Here is a 16,157-nt window from a genome sequence, read left to right on the forward strand (position 1 = left end):
AAATGGGCTATCTATAAGCGTCTGCTCTAACCACTAGATTTCTTTATTCTCACTTGTTATGCACCTGGTCATAGTCGTTTTAATATGATTGAACACGCCTGGGCCCCCATGTCGAAGTTTCTCGCCGGAGTGACTCCAGCTATATGTCTACCTGGTGAGGAAAAACCACCATGTAAACAGACTCAGATATAACCGAAGCCCAAATTCTCTGTAAGGAATCAAAGCAAGTGTCTGCGACAACGCAATCAAACAGTCAATGTATACTGGAACGGCCAGAACTGAACCGGGTTTCCTATATAACGAGTGAGGGATATCCTTATATGGGTAAATCGCCTGAACCGTATGACGATTACTCGGATGTTACTGCATTTGCAAGTGCTGGCATTAGGGCATTGCAGACCAAGCCTCGGTTTGTTTAATGTTGTAATGTGGCAAGGGGAATACGTCTTTAGTAGCTATAGCAAAATGCAACATTGTACTCTCAGGCAGACATAAACATTTCACACTTTTGAAGTTTCGTTTAGGGGGAGGGGGTTTTGATCTAAACGAAGAAATTTCGTTTCTTGAACTTCTGCGACAATCTGAGACGGTCCCTTACCACGGCCAATCTTTAATTCGACTTTGTTCGAACGTTAGCGAAAACATTTCAGGTTTGTGGAAGTTTGATTTGAAAACATGAAGCCAACAATTTACCATCGTCTCAAGTGCATAGGGTGTGGAAGTCTACATTTTTCAGAACGATTTCAACAAGACTGCCAGGGCGCCCCTTCGCTCGACAAGTCAAACGTCGTAATCTTTCAAAGGGCAGAATCAGGTCATCACAAATAATACATTGAAAACAATTTTAGTTACTGCCCGAGGAATTTTGAAAATTTAGAACGAAGTCAGTGATTGGACAAATTACCTCGCTTGTCGTGAAAGAAATGAAAAAGATTGATGTCAGGCCCACCTCCCAAAGCGGATAATTTGCGAAGGAGGGGCGCATATAGCCCGGTGCGCAACTTCTTGCAGATATTCTTCAAATAGGTGTATCATTGGAGCATGGAGGTAGCAGAGACCTCCATGATTGGAGTCACCGTTCACGGAAGCTCTGAGAGTTACGATATTTCTAGACTCCCATTCAGTCATCAACACCTCATCTGAACGAATTTCTTATTTTACCTTATTGCCAGCCACCCCTAAATTCTAGTGGTCGTGTCCTTTTTACACGTTGGCACCCTGATGTCAACACGTACTAATACCTGTACAGTTCTTGAGTCTAGTATTTGACCACAACCTACCTTTTCCACAGCGTAATGAAGGCAATATCAATTAAGGAGTTATGATCAATAAAGCTCATGTATTGATGAGCAAGTTGTGTCGTGTGTCGGGTGTGTGCCTTACCATAACAGCCCGTAGCTGTTAATCACCCTCCCTAATCCCCGTTATTAATTTGTTCTACTGATCACCAACTCGGGGCTTAACGCCCTGACCAAATAACTCATTAGCAGCTCATGCGTCTTTAGCACAGACAATCCTTGTCCTTGGGTGAGTGTAGATGTAAAAAGAGACAGACACAGCATGGGGCTAGCTCCATGGGCACACATACACGACACAGGTATGCATTTGTACTGTTCAGTATCGCTTTTATAAATGAAGATTTCAATGAATGATCAAATGCAAGTTTTGCCATGTAACAATAGCAGCAACTTTATTTTCTAAAGAGCTTCCAAAGAGCGCTAGAGAAGCGCTCTGCCTATATAGGAACAATGAACGTGTTTTTGTAATCACGTGACTCGCGAAAGCGCAGGATGTATGGCCATCGTTATGCGTCCTGCGCATGCGTTATTTTAAGCAGTATGCTGATCAGCCCTTCCGAGCTAGCCGTTCCATAAAGAAGAAAGACGCCACAGATCGAGCTATGTATTTCCAGACCGCACCCGTCGTGACGATGGCGATGTGCATAAAATCACCTTCTAAGAGAATCGATATGGTCGTCTATCCCCAATTTTTAATCAGTTGAACAGTTGTCGGCTCGGAAGAAACAGAAGATCTTTTCCAAAGGTAATACACTGTTCGTACGTTGTTTGCACAGGGTATTATCTAGTTCCTCCATATTGAATCAGCCGATTTGACTCGCTTGCGTCAGAACGCCGAGGAGGGTTTCCAATTTCTTCTTCTCGCTTCTGGTTGAATATTTTAAACGCAAATTTTGAAAAAAAAACCCTGTGAATCTGGCTGTAATCAATGTTTTCCCTTATTCAAATAGTTGACTCCTCGATGGACGTGCACTGAGTCGAATTGCGTTTTTTCAAATGACGTATTATATATTTATTATATCTGATTGTTTTGTTTTTTTCCCCCGATGTGCAGATTTTAAGCAGTTTTAACTCTTTATTCGTCGTGAAAGACCCCCAGATGTTGGTCAATTTATAGAGCGGTTGTAGAAATCAGTAGAATTCTCGCGTTTTCTAATTTAGTTACGATATGCTCCGCTGCAATCCATTTGTATTTTCGAGACAATCGGGCGCGGTTAGTGAGATGATACTGAAGCCATTTTGTATATTTTCTTGAGCCACCGCGACGCCGAGATTTAAGCGAGCTGGTTCACCGTGACTTCGGTAAATGCCGGCCGGTTTTCCTGAAGATCATAGATGAAATGTGTAGCGCAGACTCAGTCAACGACCACAGAAAATTCCAGAAGAGAGGTCAGAAAATCGTCAGGGTACGGTCAGCTGATCGTCCATCAACACCACATTGCAGACGCATTGTGGTAGAATAGCCTACTAGTCAGCTGTCACAGATCTACGCCAATCTGTTTACGTCCAGTGTTTACGCGAAGTCAGCCAATGACGTCATTCGCTCTCTGACCTCGCCTTAGATGCATTGTATACTAGTGTTTCAAAGGCACCCCTGCACTCCTGAATTAACACAATGGACCGGGAAACAATGACCGGAAAGGGGGACAAATTGCAAGAGAACAATCGCCAAGGCCATTTCCGTAGACGCTATACGCCCAGGAGTTGAATTAGTCAAATTTTTATCCAGCAGCCGACCGTGATCGGTCTTTTTAACTCACTGAGCCACGGTCCCTGTGACCACAGGGGGCTGTCTACATGTCCGTCCCCAGGGTGGGTAGGTGTTTCGTTATATCGCTAATAAGATATATTCTACCAACCTTTGGTGTTTCGGTCTTAACTTAGCATTGCCCTTGACAATCTTGCGTATACGTTTTATCAACATGCTGCGTCTATTATCTGATGAGTTTGAGTGCCTAATTAGCCAAAGTAATCAAGGGTAAATTACTAATCTGTAGACGCTCTCACCAGATTATCACCGGATTAAATATGACAAAGTCAATAACGAAAGCACCAGCAAGGTTGCTGGTGCGTTCGTTTGTGACTTTGTCAAGTTAATCCGGTGATAATCTGGTGAGAGCGTCTACAGATTAGTAATTTACCCTTGATTACTTTGGCTAATTAGGCACTCAAACTCATCAGATAATAGACGCAGCATGTTGATAAAACGTATACGCAAGATTGTCAAGGGCAGTGCTAAGTTAAGACCGAAACACCAAAGGTTGGTAGAATATATCTTTATTACTTAGCGATATAACGAAACACCTACCCACCCCTGGGGACGGACATGTAGACAGCCCCCTGTGCTGTGACTGAGCGCAGTGCTAGTGGAGCCAAGAGGAAATATAATGTGATGTTGAAATGTGTTTACACTGACGAGATAAATCGCCAGGGCCATTTCTAAAGTCGCTTCTTCGTGCTTCTGTCTCCATTGCCCTGTCTCCCTCTTTTTACATTCAAGGTTTGACGAACTTCACATGTACACACCATGAATAGGCTTGACGAAAGTGTTGCGCAATAATCGTTGTGAAAGATTTCCAATAAATCGCCTCGGGTAATTCCCCGAACCCGATTATTGTAAAAAATTCCCCGTCGGCAGTAGATTCCTTAAAAGTATAAAACGACCGATGTCTAGAATTTATGTAAGCGGCAGCAGCGAAATTATTCTATTTTGACCTAAACTTCGAGGTATGTGTTTGTGTTATCTCGACTTGAACCGTGCATGGAATAATCGATGAATCCGCCAGGAGGTCATCAGTCACCTGTTTGTATTCGTAGAAAACAAGTGAGCATCGAGTGGCACGATATCTCACGGCGAGTTCATTTTTGTTCCAAATGTTAAATATGCGTTCAATATAAAGCAAATAGAGCATTATTCTTGTGTGTAGGTATTTTGGAAGATCATCAAATTCGAACAGGCGGCCGACCAGCATTCGAAAAATAGCCATATATAAAATGCCTGGCGACCTTTAGTGACTTAACTTAAACAAGTGTCTGTGTTCTATCATGGATACAGCGACATTGTATAATAAAAACGAACGACGTGTTTTATTGTTTTGTGGCACACGACTAGACATGAATCTCGAATGCCCCCGACGATCGGATGGGCGCGCTCGCAATTTCAGATGTCCCAATATTATAGCGGTCACATTTCGTACTACGAATTGTACTGTAAACAGCTCCATCAGCCGCGGTCTGCGTGTGAAATGAAAAGTGCTTTTGAGACGAGCAGCTAAAATTTCGATTCATTGTCCCCATGACCTGAAATGCCCCAGACAGGTATTGCTGCGGTGAAACAAAGCCGTGTCCTCACGCGTCGTACATCGCTAATGACACATGGATTGGTGTTATTTAGGCACAGTGTTGCAACTTCGCCATTGGGAACATCCACGTTTGTCAGTAAATGGCTATTGTTGCTTCTGCTGCAGGCTCAAATGTACTGCAGATTCCAGTATAGCCTGCCATTGCATTGGTGAGCCGAGTGTCAACAGAGCAGCCAAGCGGACGGCGTGAGTTTCGCTCTAGTCTGTCGCCGTAGGTGTCACAAATCTTGTGGTGTCTAACTGCCTATTTATAGACAATAGATAAAATGTATATTGCGATTGTTAAAGTGCAGTTGATGACGGAATAAGAAATTTGTAGAGCTAGCTACCAGATGTATGTTTAATTTCCGACAAAAAGTTGACGGAAATTTAATGTCTTTTATTGACAGGTTACCGCATGCGTAGTCAATCTCTAATCATACCACCCACGCATCGCGCTAACTACTTCTCTCCTTTGTTCATATGAATCAGTCGATTGTGTTTCGGATTGTTAAAGCTTGCACTATCAAACATTATGGCCAAAGGTCATGGCCATGAGTATGTGCAAAATAACTATCAACGCTATTTCTGGATAATGTGTGTGACCGAAACTTGCAAGTTGACATCCTCTATCACCGAGAGCTATGTTCTACTGTTGCCTATCGAGATTTAGGATTTTTCTCACATGGTGTCCACGCGGTGCCCCTCATCTCACATGATGTCCACGTGGTGTCCCTCACGACGCAATCGTGCAGTTCCAATCCTGGCACCCCAATCTTCCATGTGGAAGCATCGTCCGCTCGCACGGGTCCGTTTACTTCCCACTGACTGATTTCAGGGAGCATCTAGCTGCCCGAACAAGAGACCTTGGCAAGCGATGACGAAGTGGAAGTTGAAATGGCAACCAGGCATAATGGTGATATCGCTTCCAATGTGAACCTATACACAAAACCGACATGAAAACTGAAACAAAACACACACAACCAAACGGGTGGTATAGGCTGCGACGATGCACAGCAGCCTTACATTGTCATTTCTGATGCAATGCGCTATGATGGCCAATTAGCATTTTAAGTAGGTCACATTAACATGTGCAAAGCAGCTGAAAATAACTTTATCATGTTTTCGAAATGTGTCTTAAGATTGCGGCTCGGGGACAGATATTTAGACTTTCAAATTTAACAATTCTTTTCGTTTGTACCACTTTTCAGGGGTTCCCTTTTAAAGCTCTTTGCGTAAGAAAAAAAAAATAATTAACTCTTACTTTTTCGAAAACTGAATATTTTATTTTCCCATAAAGTTAATACAGCTGTGGTGGCCGTTTTGAATTATAATTATCGGTAATTTGTAGTTGATTTGTTTCTCAAATGCCAAACTTTGATTTTTATTCCCGATTTGGTATGAGGATGGTTGCAAGTTTTATTGAGGAAAGTTTGAGCAAACGTGGAGGCCATACAGCCTTAATAAAGCCGCTTTCGCGCAAGTTCTTTTTTACGTTGCTGACGTTTACTTTTTGACGGTGATATGATAGTGTTATTTAATGACTTGCAGAAATCAGTGGGAGGGCCGTTTTAATTTCCCTAGTTGGACTGCCTCTCATTATTTCGTCATGTGGAGAGAGAGAGAGAGAGAGAGAGAGACAGACAGACAGAGAGAGAGAGAGAGAGAGAGAGAGAGAGAGAGAGAGAGAGAGAGAGAGAGAGAGAGACAGACAGACAGACAGACAGACAGACAGACAGACAGACAGGAACAAAATTGTTAAGTTTGCCGCTTTCATGTTGCCATGACATGTCGGTTGGCAAAACAAGTAGATACGGATTAATAGTGTCAATGTATAAATAGGGCACACCAGGTAACTAAGTCTTAATTATTTCGTTGCTGTATTGCACAGAAAATTTAAGCGCGGTTTCGATATGGAAATAGGAGTTCACTTCAATGTTATACAGTATCATATTTGGAAGCTGATGAACGACCTGGTAGGGCAATAAAAAATCGCCGGAGTATTTTTGCCTTCGGAAATTTTTGTGGGCGAAGGCCAAAAAATCTCCGAAAGCAAAAATTCTCCGGCAAGGAACTAGACTAATGAACGCGCAGCTTATTTGTGGCAGAGTGTTTCAGCACACCTCTGACGTGGATCTGCGCACAAGGAAGACATGCGCACTTTGATTGCTTTCGTTCACATATCTGCCTAGACTACCAGTACCGAGTATCGGAATTTTGGATGTTTTGAGTTAGAATGACTGCGTGCAGCTTTCTAATCGAGTTTTCATTCTTTCTTTTTTTTCAGGTACAGTCTCTCAACTGAAGTCATTGGTAAAGGAAACGATCTGCACAAAACTGTGCTTCCAGTTCCAGTCGTCACTCAGTTTTGTCTTTGAGAAGTTTAAGGATGTTGCGCATGGCACAGCTACGTTTGTCGATTCGAGTACTGGCCGCACCACGGGCGAGATATATGTCCCCGGTCCCCTCTGCCGTTGCTCGCTATCAGCACACATCACCTACAGACCTCAACCTGCGTCCAGTCGATAAGGCTATGCCAAGACTTGTGGACCTGCGAAATGGACAAAAAGTACGTATTTTAGCTTGTCTTTACCTCAGCGGTTTACTTTCTAGTAGACAAGAAGGAGGTCAGTATGTCACACACAAACTGATGGTACATACCTTCATAGCAGCGACGATGCACAAAACATTTCCCTGTGCGTATAATCATACTCATAGACACTCGAGTGTCGATGGTATAATACGACCAGAAAATGAAATTCAGAGCTTTTTCAAAGATTTTGGTTCCCACACAGCGTAGACTTTCCTGTTGAATCTTGCCACTTTGCAAGATATGATTATAAGAGTATGATTTGGTTTTACTTTCAGGTCAAATCCACATTCTCCAAGGAAGAGATGGATCGGCGTGTTGACGGACTTCGCAAGCATATGGAGGAAAACGGCCTGGTAGCCAGCCTGTTTACGTCATACCACAACATAAATTACTTCAGTGATTTCCTCTACTGTTCGTTCGGTCGGCCCTACGCTCTGATTGTGACTATGGACAAGACCGTCAGTATCTCAGCGAATATTGACGGTGGTCAACCTTGGCGTCGCAGTCAGGGCGACAATGTCTCGTACACTGACTGGCACAAGGACAATTTTTACTTCGCCGTCGGTAAGGTTTTGCAAGATTACATGGGAAAAGTTGGAATCGAATTCGACCACATGCCTCTGGAGAACTTCAAGAAATTCGAAAAGGCGTTGCCAGTTCGACCTCTTGTTGATGTCGGCGAACCAACCATGCGAATGAGGATGATTAAATCTCCCGAAGAGATCGCTCTTATCAAAGAGGGCGCTCGTATAGCAGATTTAGGAGGCCAGGCATGCGTAGATGCTATCGTCGAAGGAGTCCGTGAACATGAAGTTGCCCTGGCAGGAACCCAAGCAATGGTTCGAGAAATTGCTGACACTTTTCCACATGCAGAATTGAGAGATAGTAAGTATCTGACGGGAAAGAGCTATCCCACCGAGACTTCCTGGCAACATGTTGTATTCCTAACTAAACGACTAGGAGGCAAGAGCCCCCTGGGAAATCCCCTATTTCCAAAACTCCTGTTTGTAATTTAAATCAATCAATCAATCAATCTTAGTTTATTATACTCAACTCACACTAGCAGAGAATTTGGTATGGTACATTCCAAAATTTGACAAAGTACAAAACTGAACACTTTCAAGAGGACCACAAAGTATCCAATTTGTACAATAAGCAAACTGTTTAACAGTGGGAAGGCTACTGGAGGGTCAGCACAAATCAGTGTTCTTCAAGAATATAGCAAGATCTAGAAAATTATCCTCCATAACCCATATAATTTAGTTACATAGGTCATTGGTTTGGGAATCGTGGTACAATTTCTGAGGGAAAGTGTTCTTTAAAGTAAAAGCAGGTGAAATACATTGATTGAAGGTCACAGTTTATTGGCGTGTATATCAGAATGAAGCATTTTCACATTTCAAAAGTGGTTTAATACCAATCATCTTTGTTATGGTCTCTATTACGGCAACTCATCTTTATGAAAAATGTACATTTTCTAGCATGGGTGTGGTTCCAGTCCGGACTGAACACTGACGGCGCTCACAACCCTGTCACAGCCAGACGTATACTGAAGGGTGATATTCTCAGTCTAAACTGTTTCCCGATGATTGCTGGGTAAGTCAACTGAATATATTAGTTTATAATTGCATATGATGCCACTATGGGTATTTTGTTACTTTTAGTGAAGGAAAATACTAGTATGTGTGACATAATGATAGTTGTGATTACACATCGGTGCTGTGGCATGCTCGGGTCAAGGGTCAACACCACAGAACCGCTGCGAACCACCTCATAGACTGTTTTGGTAGTTTACTACAAGAGTAGTGGACTCTATTTATCGGATCCTGTGATTGGTCAGCATACATTTAAGGCTACCAGATCAGTGTCCCAGCAAACTACCAAAAAAAATCTATGGGGTGGCTGGCAGCGGTTCTGTGGCACTGACCGTTGACCCTAGCGCGGTTGATAGGCAGCAACACCGCCGCGTAATCACAGCTAACATAATGGCATGATGTCACAACAACTCCAAGATGGTTGTTGACATCACATAGACAGTAAAGAGGAAGAACTCCCCTCTAGCGTATACCATGACACTGGCATTATGTCAGGAATTTTTGGAGCTGTTGTTACGGCAACTTCACATTCAGGCTGTTGGTTGGAGGCATCTAATTCTGGTCACTGACAACAAAACTAAAACAGGACTGAAAATCTGTGACTTAGTTAAATTCTTATACATGTAATTGTGACCGATTCTCAACAAATCTACACATCATCTATGGTAGGAATAGCTGCTACCATGTATTTTGTTTACATCAATGACCACATGGAAAATGTATGCAAACAATTTTAGGCACAACGAAATTGATTACATAGACATGGCTTGTTATGACGGAGTATGATGACAGTATGAGATAATTTTTGTTCGGAGAAGATAAAACAAATATACCTGTAAGATTTGATTGTGCATATCTTCACACCGCAATGACTGATTCTCCATTCAAAGTGACTCACTGTTGGTCATCTCTGTTCAAAATCAAAGTTACAGCAATACAGTATTGCATGGATATGCTAATGAACTAAATTTCCTGGGTGTGAAATTTTTCCCTGGGCATAAAATTATCTACTTTGCATATCCAATGATGACACCCTTCTCTCTTAATTCCCCCAGATATTACACAGCACTGGAGAGGACCATGTTTTACGACCACGTCCCCTCTGACCGTCACTTGGAATTGTGGGAAATCAACTGCGAAGTTCACCGCAAGGGGATCGAGCTGATCAAGCCCGGCGTCAGGTGCTGCGACATCGCCGCCGAACTGAACGAGATTTACAAGAAGTATGACGTATTGCAGTACAGGACATTTGGCTATGGACACTCGTTTGGTACACTCTGTCACTATTATGGCAGAGAAGCCGGTAAGAACTATTTGAAGTGTATGAACTTTGACTATCCAGCCAAGAAAGAACAGCTTTATTATTTGGTCTTGTTCATCAGACATTACTTGAAACCATGTCACTCCAATTTCATAGTCTACACATGAAAAGTCACTGTGATGTTAAATGTGATGTTTCAAAAATTTGTGGCAGTCTGTGCAAGGGTTAAAAATATCTTCATGCTGAGAGTGTGACATTGAACCAAAATTGTTGCAGCTTCAAACTTGACTGCAATGTTCGAAAATATCTTAAGAAGTTATGAAGATTTCCTGGAAATTTTGAACAAAAACTGTAGCCAATGAAAAGTTTGGTCCATTTGGTCCAAAATTATCAAAATAATTACAGAAAAATCCATGAAAATTGGTAAAATGTTGTGCAAGAATTTTGGTTGGAAAAATTACAGCGCTCAAAGGGTTAACATTTGTGTCTCCAATGCTCTAAGGTTACATCCTACATTTCCATGGGCAGGAAAGTCTTCATTGATAGTGACATTGTTACACTTTGTTGGAAAATTTATTTCTGTCTGCCTACACTGTGACTATTCTCGATAGTCTTATTATGCCAGGCCATGTTGTTGTTGCAATTCTTATCGGACCTCGATCACATTTTACCATCAGTTACAAAATGTTAGCCCACACACCCAGTGTTGTGTCTATTTCTTGTAGGTCTTGAATTGCGAGAAGACGTTGAAACCAAACTGGAGCCGGGAATGGTAGTTTCCATGGAACCCATGATCATGCTTCCAGAAGGTCTGCCCGGAGCAGGTGGATATAGGGAACACGATATCCTGGTTGTGACGAAAGATGGAGCTGAAAATATCACAAAGTTTCCATATGGACCAGAGCATTTGGTCATCAAGAAATAACTGTGGACAGTCATAGTGTGGACACCCCCGGATTCTTGAACATAGTTCCAGCAACCCCAATATGAACAATGGATTAAACCAAAGCACAGGTTTTTAAGGGTTGAAATGTAAACCAATGAAAGCCGCATATTGCAAGGCCTAAAGCTCAAATTGTGTTAACATTTGGTCATTACGCAAGCAAAAATATGTAAAACAAACACTAGATTTTAAATCTTAGCCATAGTTCAAAGCTATACTTTGGTGAAACTGTTCTCGTAATGGAAAATGAACAGCTGCTTGTTGAATTGGCCACAAATAAGTAGCATGTATCACTTCGTATTTTCTCAACTGTTACTAAAACTGCCAAATCATAATTGAACATGATAAGAAAATTATCATGCTATAGCTTTTTGTCTCTTTAATAGTTTACCTGAACTGATAATTGCAAGGCAATATCACAAGAAGTTGTACAGAAGAAGAAATGGAAAACATGACATTTCACAATTGTATCAATCACAGATGATTACATGAGCTGATATCTTTGGTTGCAAAGGAAGAGAGTGTTTATGCATGTCAACCCTTACTACACCAAGCTATGGATTAATCCTTTGGTTTTAAAAGGGGAAGTTGGGACTACTGAACTTGAAGTGGGTAAATCAGGTTTAAAAAAATTTGAGGAGAAATTGAGACTTTATGATGATGAACTCATCCTTTCAAAACTGTTGTGGCTACAATTTGGAACATAAAAAATAAATACAAAAAATCCTTTGAACAATTTGATAATGATGGACAAATTTAACTCCATATGAATGCCGTGCATATACAGTGGTATGATGCAGGGACATTATTTGAAGATGATGATGAAAATATTGCATTGTGTGCATACGATAGAAGATTCATTTTGAACTTCACCCGCGGGAGATCTTGAGAGCTCTGGACTGTCTAAGAGAGCTGAAGAAAGTGGGATTCTCCTTGAAAGTTGTGTGACCATGGATGAAGAGTGGTCATGTGACATGGACAGCAGCGGCAGCCTGTCTGTGTTCTCTGGTCACAGACCAGTCTAGTTGGACTTCAACAAGTCATGGGACTGTGCTGCTACAGCTCTGTACGTCACTGTTTTAGTGCTTTGTGTTTGTGATTCGCTGAATGCAGCTGTAGATAAAATATCATGCCAATGTATTAAAGGTATACAGTCACCTGTAATCTGAATATGCCCATATATGGTCAAAGGGGTGTTCCTTGGTATTCAAAATGCCTGTGTGAGGGCGCTGTTTTTAAAAAGGAGCCACCCGCTTAAAATCTGTGATTGGTTAGATTTTCTCTTTCCATGGTAACTGTGGCAAAATTTGAACAGGTGACAGTGTACCTTTAAAGCCAAATTAGTCAGTGAGTGCATAGATGTCTCACCGCTGATTAGCTAAGCATGGAGTATAGACTCCCTTATAGAAGCTATTGAGAGTTACTAAGCAATGTGACCTGCAAAGGGGAATTCACTAACCTCAATGTCTGACAAAAATATGCTTCAGGTTTAATATAATATTCTTGCAATTTGCATGACGATAAATTAATATCAGGCAAGTCCTGGTTGTTTGTTGATGGCAGGACAGAGGGCAAGGAAGATTTTTGGGTTGAGAGTGTAATCGTCTGTTGACCAGGATGAATTTCGCAGATTGCCTGTTCTGTGCCCAGAAATGAAATTTTTAGAAATGTTTCTTATTCAAGGACAAATCAGCCTAGGCCAAAAAAAATTAAAGGTTTGTTTCTCATTCAAGGTCTTTACAAAGTTGATGCAATGGCAGGTCAACTCCATTTTAATGTGTATTTTCATTTTTTGTGGTGCTCATAAGGTCTAACTGACTGACATGAAGTGATAATTCTAACATGCAGCACAACGACAGCAACGTGTTGGCTGTTCAGATTATATATAAAGTATTCCACACTTCAAGACTTTTAGGGCTGGGCCACCCCTCTATTTTTGGTATGATCTATTCATATGTTAATAACCAGATTTAGAACAAAGAATGTACAAATAATCCATTGTTACGTAAATTATCCTGTATTTCCAAGCTGTGGAGAACACTATACATTGTGTATGCATGATGCTGAACAGATATTGATATTTTCTGTATGGCCTTGTATTTTCATTATTTTTTCAAGCTAATAATGAAAGAAAAGCAGCAGACGCAGGTAATCTAGATGGACACATGTTAGGATGAGAAACAAAACCTTTTCTCTTTTTTATCTTACCATAGACCCTTTCGCTCCAGGGTCTATGGCCTAGCCAAGGTCTAATTTAATTGTATCAAAGCTCTAGTTTAGTAGTATCACTTATCACTTAAAGTACTGACTTCTGGGCATTGAAGAGACAATATCTGGAGAGAGTTTGATTTCCAAGTTCATTTCATATTGGACTTACTTTCAACTAAAGTTGACCTGGATCGTGTGAACTCTGACCCCAGACAATTGTGAAATTTAACCCTTGGCAAGCATGCGCTTTAACTCCCTTTGGCGAAAGAGGATCAACATTTATATTATACCGAGATAGATGCGCTTATTCCGTAATGCTTATATTTCTCAAGTAGATATTTCTTTACATCACTTCTGATGTATTTCAGTCTTTCAAATACTGTATTTCTGTCCTTTCACCATATTTTTGCAAAAGTTTTTCATTGCAATTGAGGTTTATTTAGATCTATGATTTAGTTGTTTTGCATGTTGGCTAACAGTTGAATTTAACTACCCATCTAGGTTATGGTAGAAATGTCGCTGTATGTAGCACAATGTTTTCTCTGTCTACATATATATTCGCAAACTCAAAAATGCCAAAGTATATGTATTCAGAATTAGAAAGGGGTTTGACATTATCTTGCCACATGGTGACTGGCATGGAGCATTAATGTAAAAGGAGGAGCAATGTAAAAGTAGGAAAAAAAAGTAGGTTTGTATGAACTCCCTGAAGATGATGCCAAAGTCCTCACTTCAGGATTTCTAAGTTAGGAAGACGCTGTATTAGTACGATTTGTCAAGATAAAAGATTTAAATTTCTCAACTCTACAAGATTTATTCTACAAACTAACACATTTAATCATAGCAAGTCCATGTCTGTCAATTTCATAATAGAATGACATTGTAACTGACATGGCCTCATTTATTTTAGATAATGCATGTCTCATTTAAATATTAATAATTATCTTTAGAAATTAACGGATAAAATACTAAATGTGATCAGTGTTAAGCAAATCCAGTGGCATTAGGTGGAATATCCTCTTTATTTTGCCAGGAGCTTTGAAGTTGTGTACTTGCTGATCTGTCGTTGAATGATAAGGAATGTGTGCAGGTCTGCTGGACATACATTCTACACACATTCCGGGATTATTGAATGTGGAATGGGTGTGCTAATGCCCGTAGGGCATTTTAACCCATTCACCCGAAATTCACAGTTGCGTAAATTCCGTGTAAACTTGATCACCATTGACAACAATTGGTTTTGGCCAGTGAAGAAAATCAAAGTGGAATTTTAGTCATGTAACATTTTGAATCATGCTATGTAGCCAATATTCGACCCTACAGATTAATGTACAACGATATCAAAAGAGAAAAAAAGATGTTTTCTTAATGCAACAGTTGGAACTCTGTAGGCTCCTTGACCATTGCAGTTTTGAGTAGATAGGGTCCAAAGGTTGTTTTTGTACAGACTGATACTACAACAGGAAGTCAACAAGAGGCAAGGCGTGTGTGACCTCACCAGGTCATTCATGTGTTATACCCACTAGTTTGTGAATATGTATAAACCCTCTAGCTTGCCCTGCATTAGCATTAATAATGTCAAATGTTGAATCTTCCAACCATAAAATTCATCAAGTCATTCAAATTCAAATTTTTTTCGAGAACATCAACGCTGTTTTACAGATCATTCAACTTTTAGATTTGTAGGTCAAATGTTGACTCTTTGTTACAACATGTTTTGACGATGTCACAAAACGACCATGCCAATATTATGTTCCCAATGCTGACCTAGGGACAAGCAGTGCATCATAATTAAACAATGCTATGTGTTGACCGTATCATATGTTTTTAAAGTAAATAAAATTATAGATATTATAGTTATAAATCATAGTATAAATCGGAATAATTATTTTACTAAAGTAGGTACAGTCATCCATTTAATTGTTGCTACAGAGGAACATACGGTATGAGGCATAAATGATAAAAGACAATGACCTATTACCGAAGAAAATTGGCAAAATGTTGGCCCTGTAACTGCAATGATGAGAGTTTATCTGTTTATTGTCAGTGATGCATCATGTTATACGTCATCAGTAGTATCTACAGTAGTTGTAAAAATTTAAAAAAAAAGATCTTTGCATGTTGTGGCATGCAGTTGCGTATGTGATGTACGTAATACCCAGTAAAAAAAGATGAATTGAGTTAAACGTGTTATTCCTCATAGCACATCTACAGATTTGATCTCTATCAAAAGGTCACAGAATAAGTTGATGAAAAAATTCACACATAAAAGAACAGTTAAAGAGTAACTTGTGGCAGTGTTAGAAGATTGAAAAATAGTTTTTGGAAAAGCAAGTTACCAGTTACATTGATGTGTAGAATTCTAGTTGCAACTACAACATAGTATCTAAACCATTGACCGATTGTCAACAAAGAAGTACACAAAATACAGTGACTTTGTAGCTGTGTATAGTAATAATGTTATGATAAACAAGCAGTAAATATGGTGTAGTTTGAACAGTCAGAAGAATTCAAAAAAAAACTATTCTCCTGTGTCATGCTAATGATGATTTTAATGGAACCTAATGGAACTAAAAACATTAAGAACAACGGATATATGCAGTCTGATTAGGAACACGGTGCTTGCTGTGTGCTCATTTTTTCCCCTTTTCCAGTATTTTGCCGTGGATGAAGAGTCAGTCTGTCAGGTTTTGAGATAATGGATTCAGTCTTGAAAAAACTAAAAATGTAAATTGCCATCCATGATGTTTGGGAAGTCTGCATTAAAATGTACCGGCATATTGTTCTTACTGGATTATGGTTCTTGAGGAAATTGGACTTATTTAATCACAGGGAATTAAAATCAGGAGTCACTGTGCTAATGCCTTAGATTTTACTGATACCTGAAAAATAACTGTGCCCTAACATCTCTGTTAAAA

At 40.3% G+C, this 16,157-nt stretch overlaps 1 protein-coding gene across 1 annotated transcript; it reads left to right on the plus strand.

Annotated features, from left to right (window-relative positions):
• The first annotated feature begins 1,823 nt into the window (after positions 1 to 1,823).
• Positions 1,824 to 15,103, plus strand: LOC139142704 (creatinase-like). The gene is made up of 6 exons (XM_070712772.1): positions 1,824 to 2,043; positions 6,927 to 7,208; positions 7,508 to 8,117; positions 8,714 to 8,828; positions 9,883 to 10,130; positions 10,814 to 15,103. Exons 2-6 carry the CDS (start codon positions 7,029 to 7,031, stop codon positions 11,011 to 11,013), a joined length of 1,353 nt encoding a protein of 450 aa, XP_070568873.1. The 5' UTR covers positions 1,824 to 2,043; positions 6,927 to 7,028; the 3' UTR covers positions 11,014 to 15,103.
• The last annotated feature ends 1,054 nt before the right edge of the window (positions 15,104 to 16,157 follow it).

Source organism: Ptychodera flava, chromosome 10, assembly GCF_041260155.1.
Source record: "Ptychodera flava strain L36383 chromosome 10, AS_Pfla_20210202, whole genome shotgun sequence".
Lineage (NCBI taxonomy): Eukaryota > Metazoa > Hemichordata > Enteropneusta > Ptychoderidae > Ptychodera > Ptychodera flava.

Coding starts and splice junctions, on each gene's coding strand:
- LOC139142704 (XM_070712772.1), top strand. CDS start 7,029: ATGTTGCGCATGGCACAGCTACGTTTGTCGATTCGAGTACTGGCCGCA. Junction 8,118..8,713: donor ACATGCAGAATTGAGAGATA/GTAAGTATCTGA, acceptor TACATTTTCTAG/CATGGGTGTGGTTCCAGTCC. Junction 8,829..9,882: donor TGTTTCCCGATGATTGCTGG/GTAAGTCAACTG, acceptor TAATTCCCCCAG/ATATTACACAGCACTGGAGA.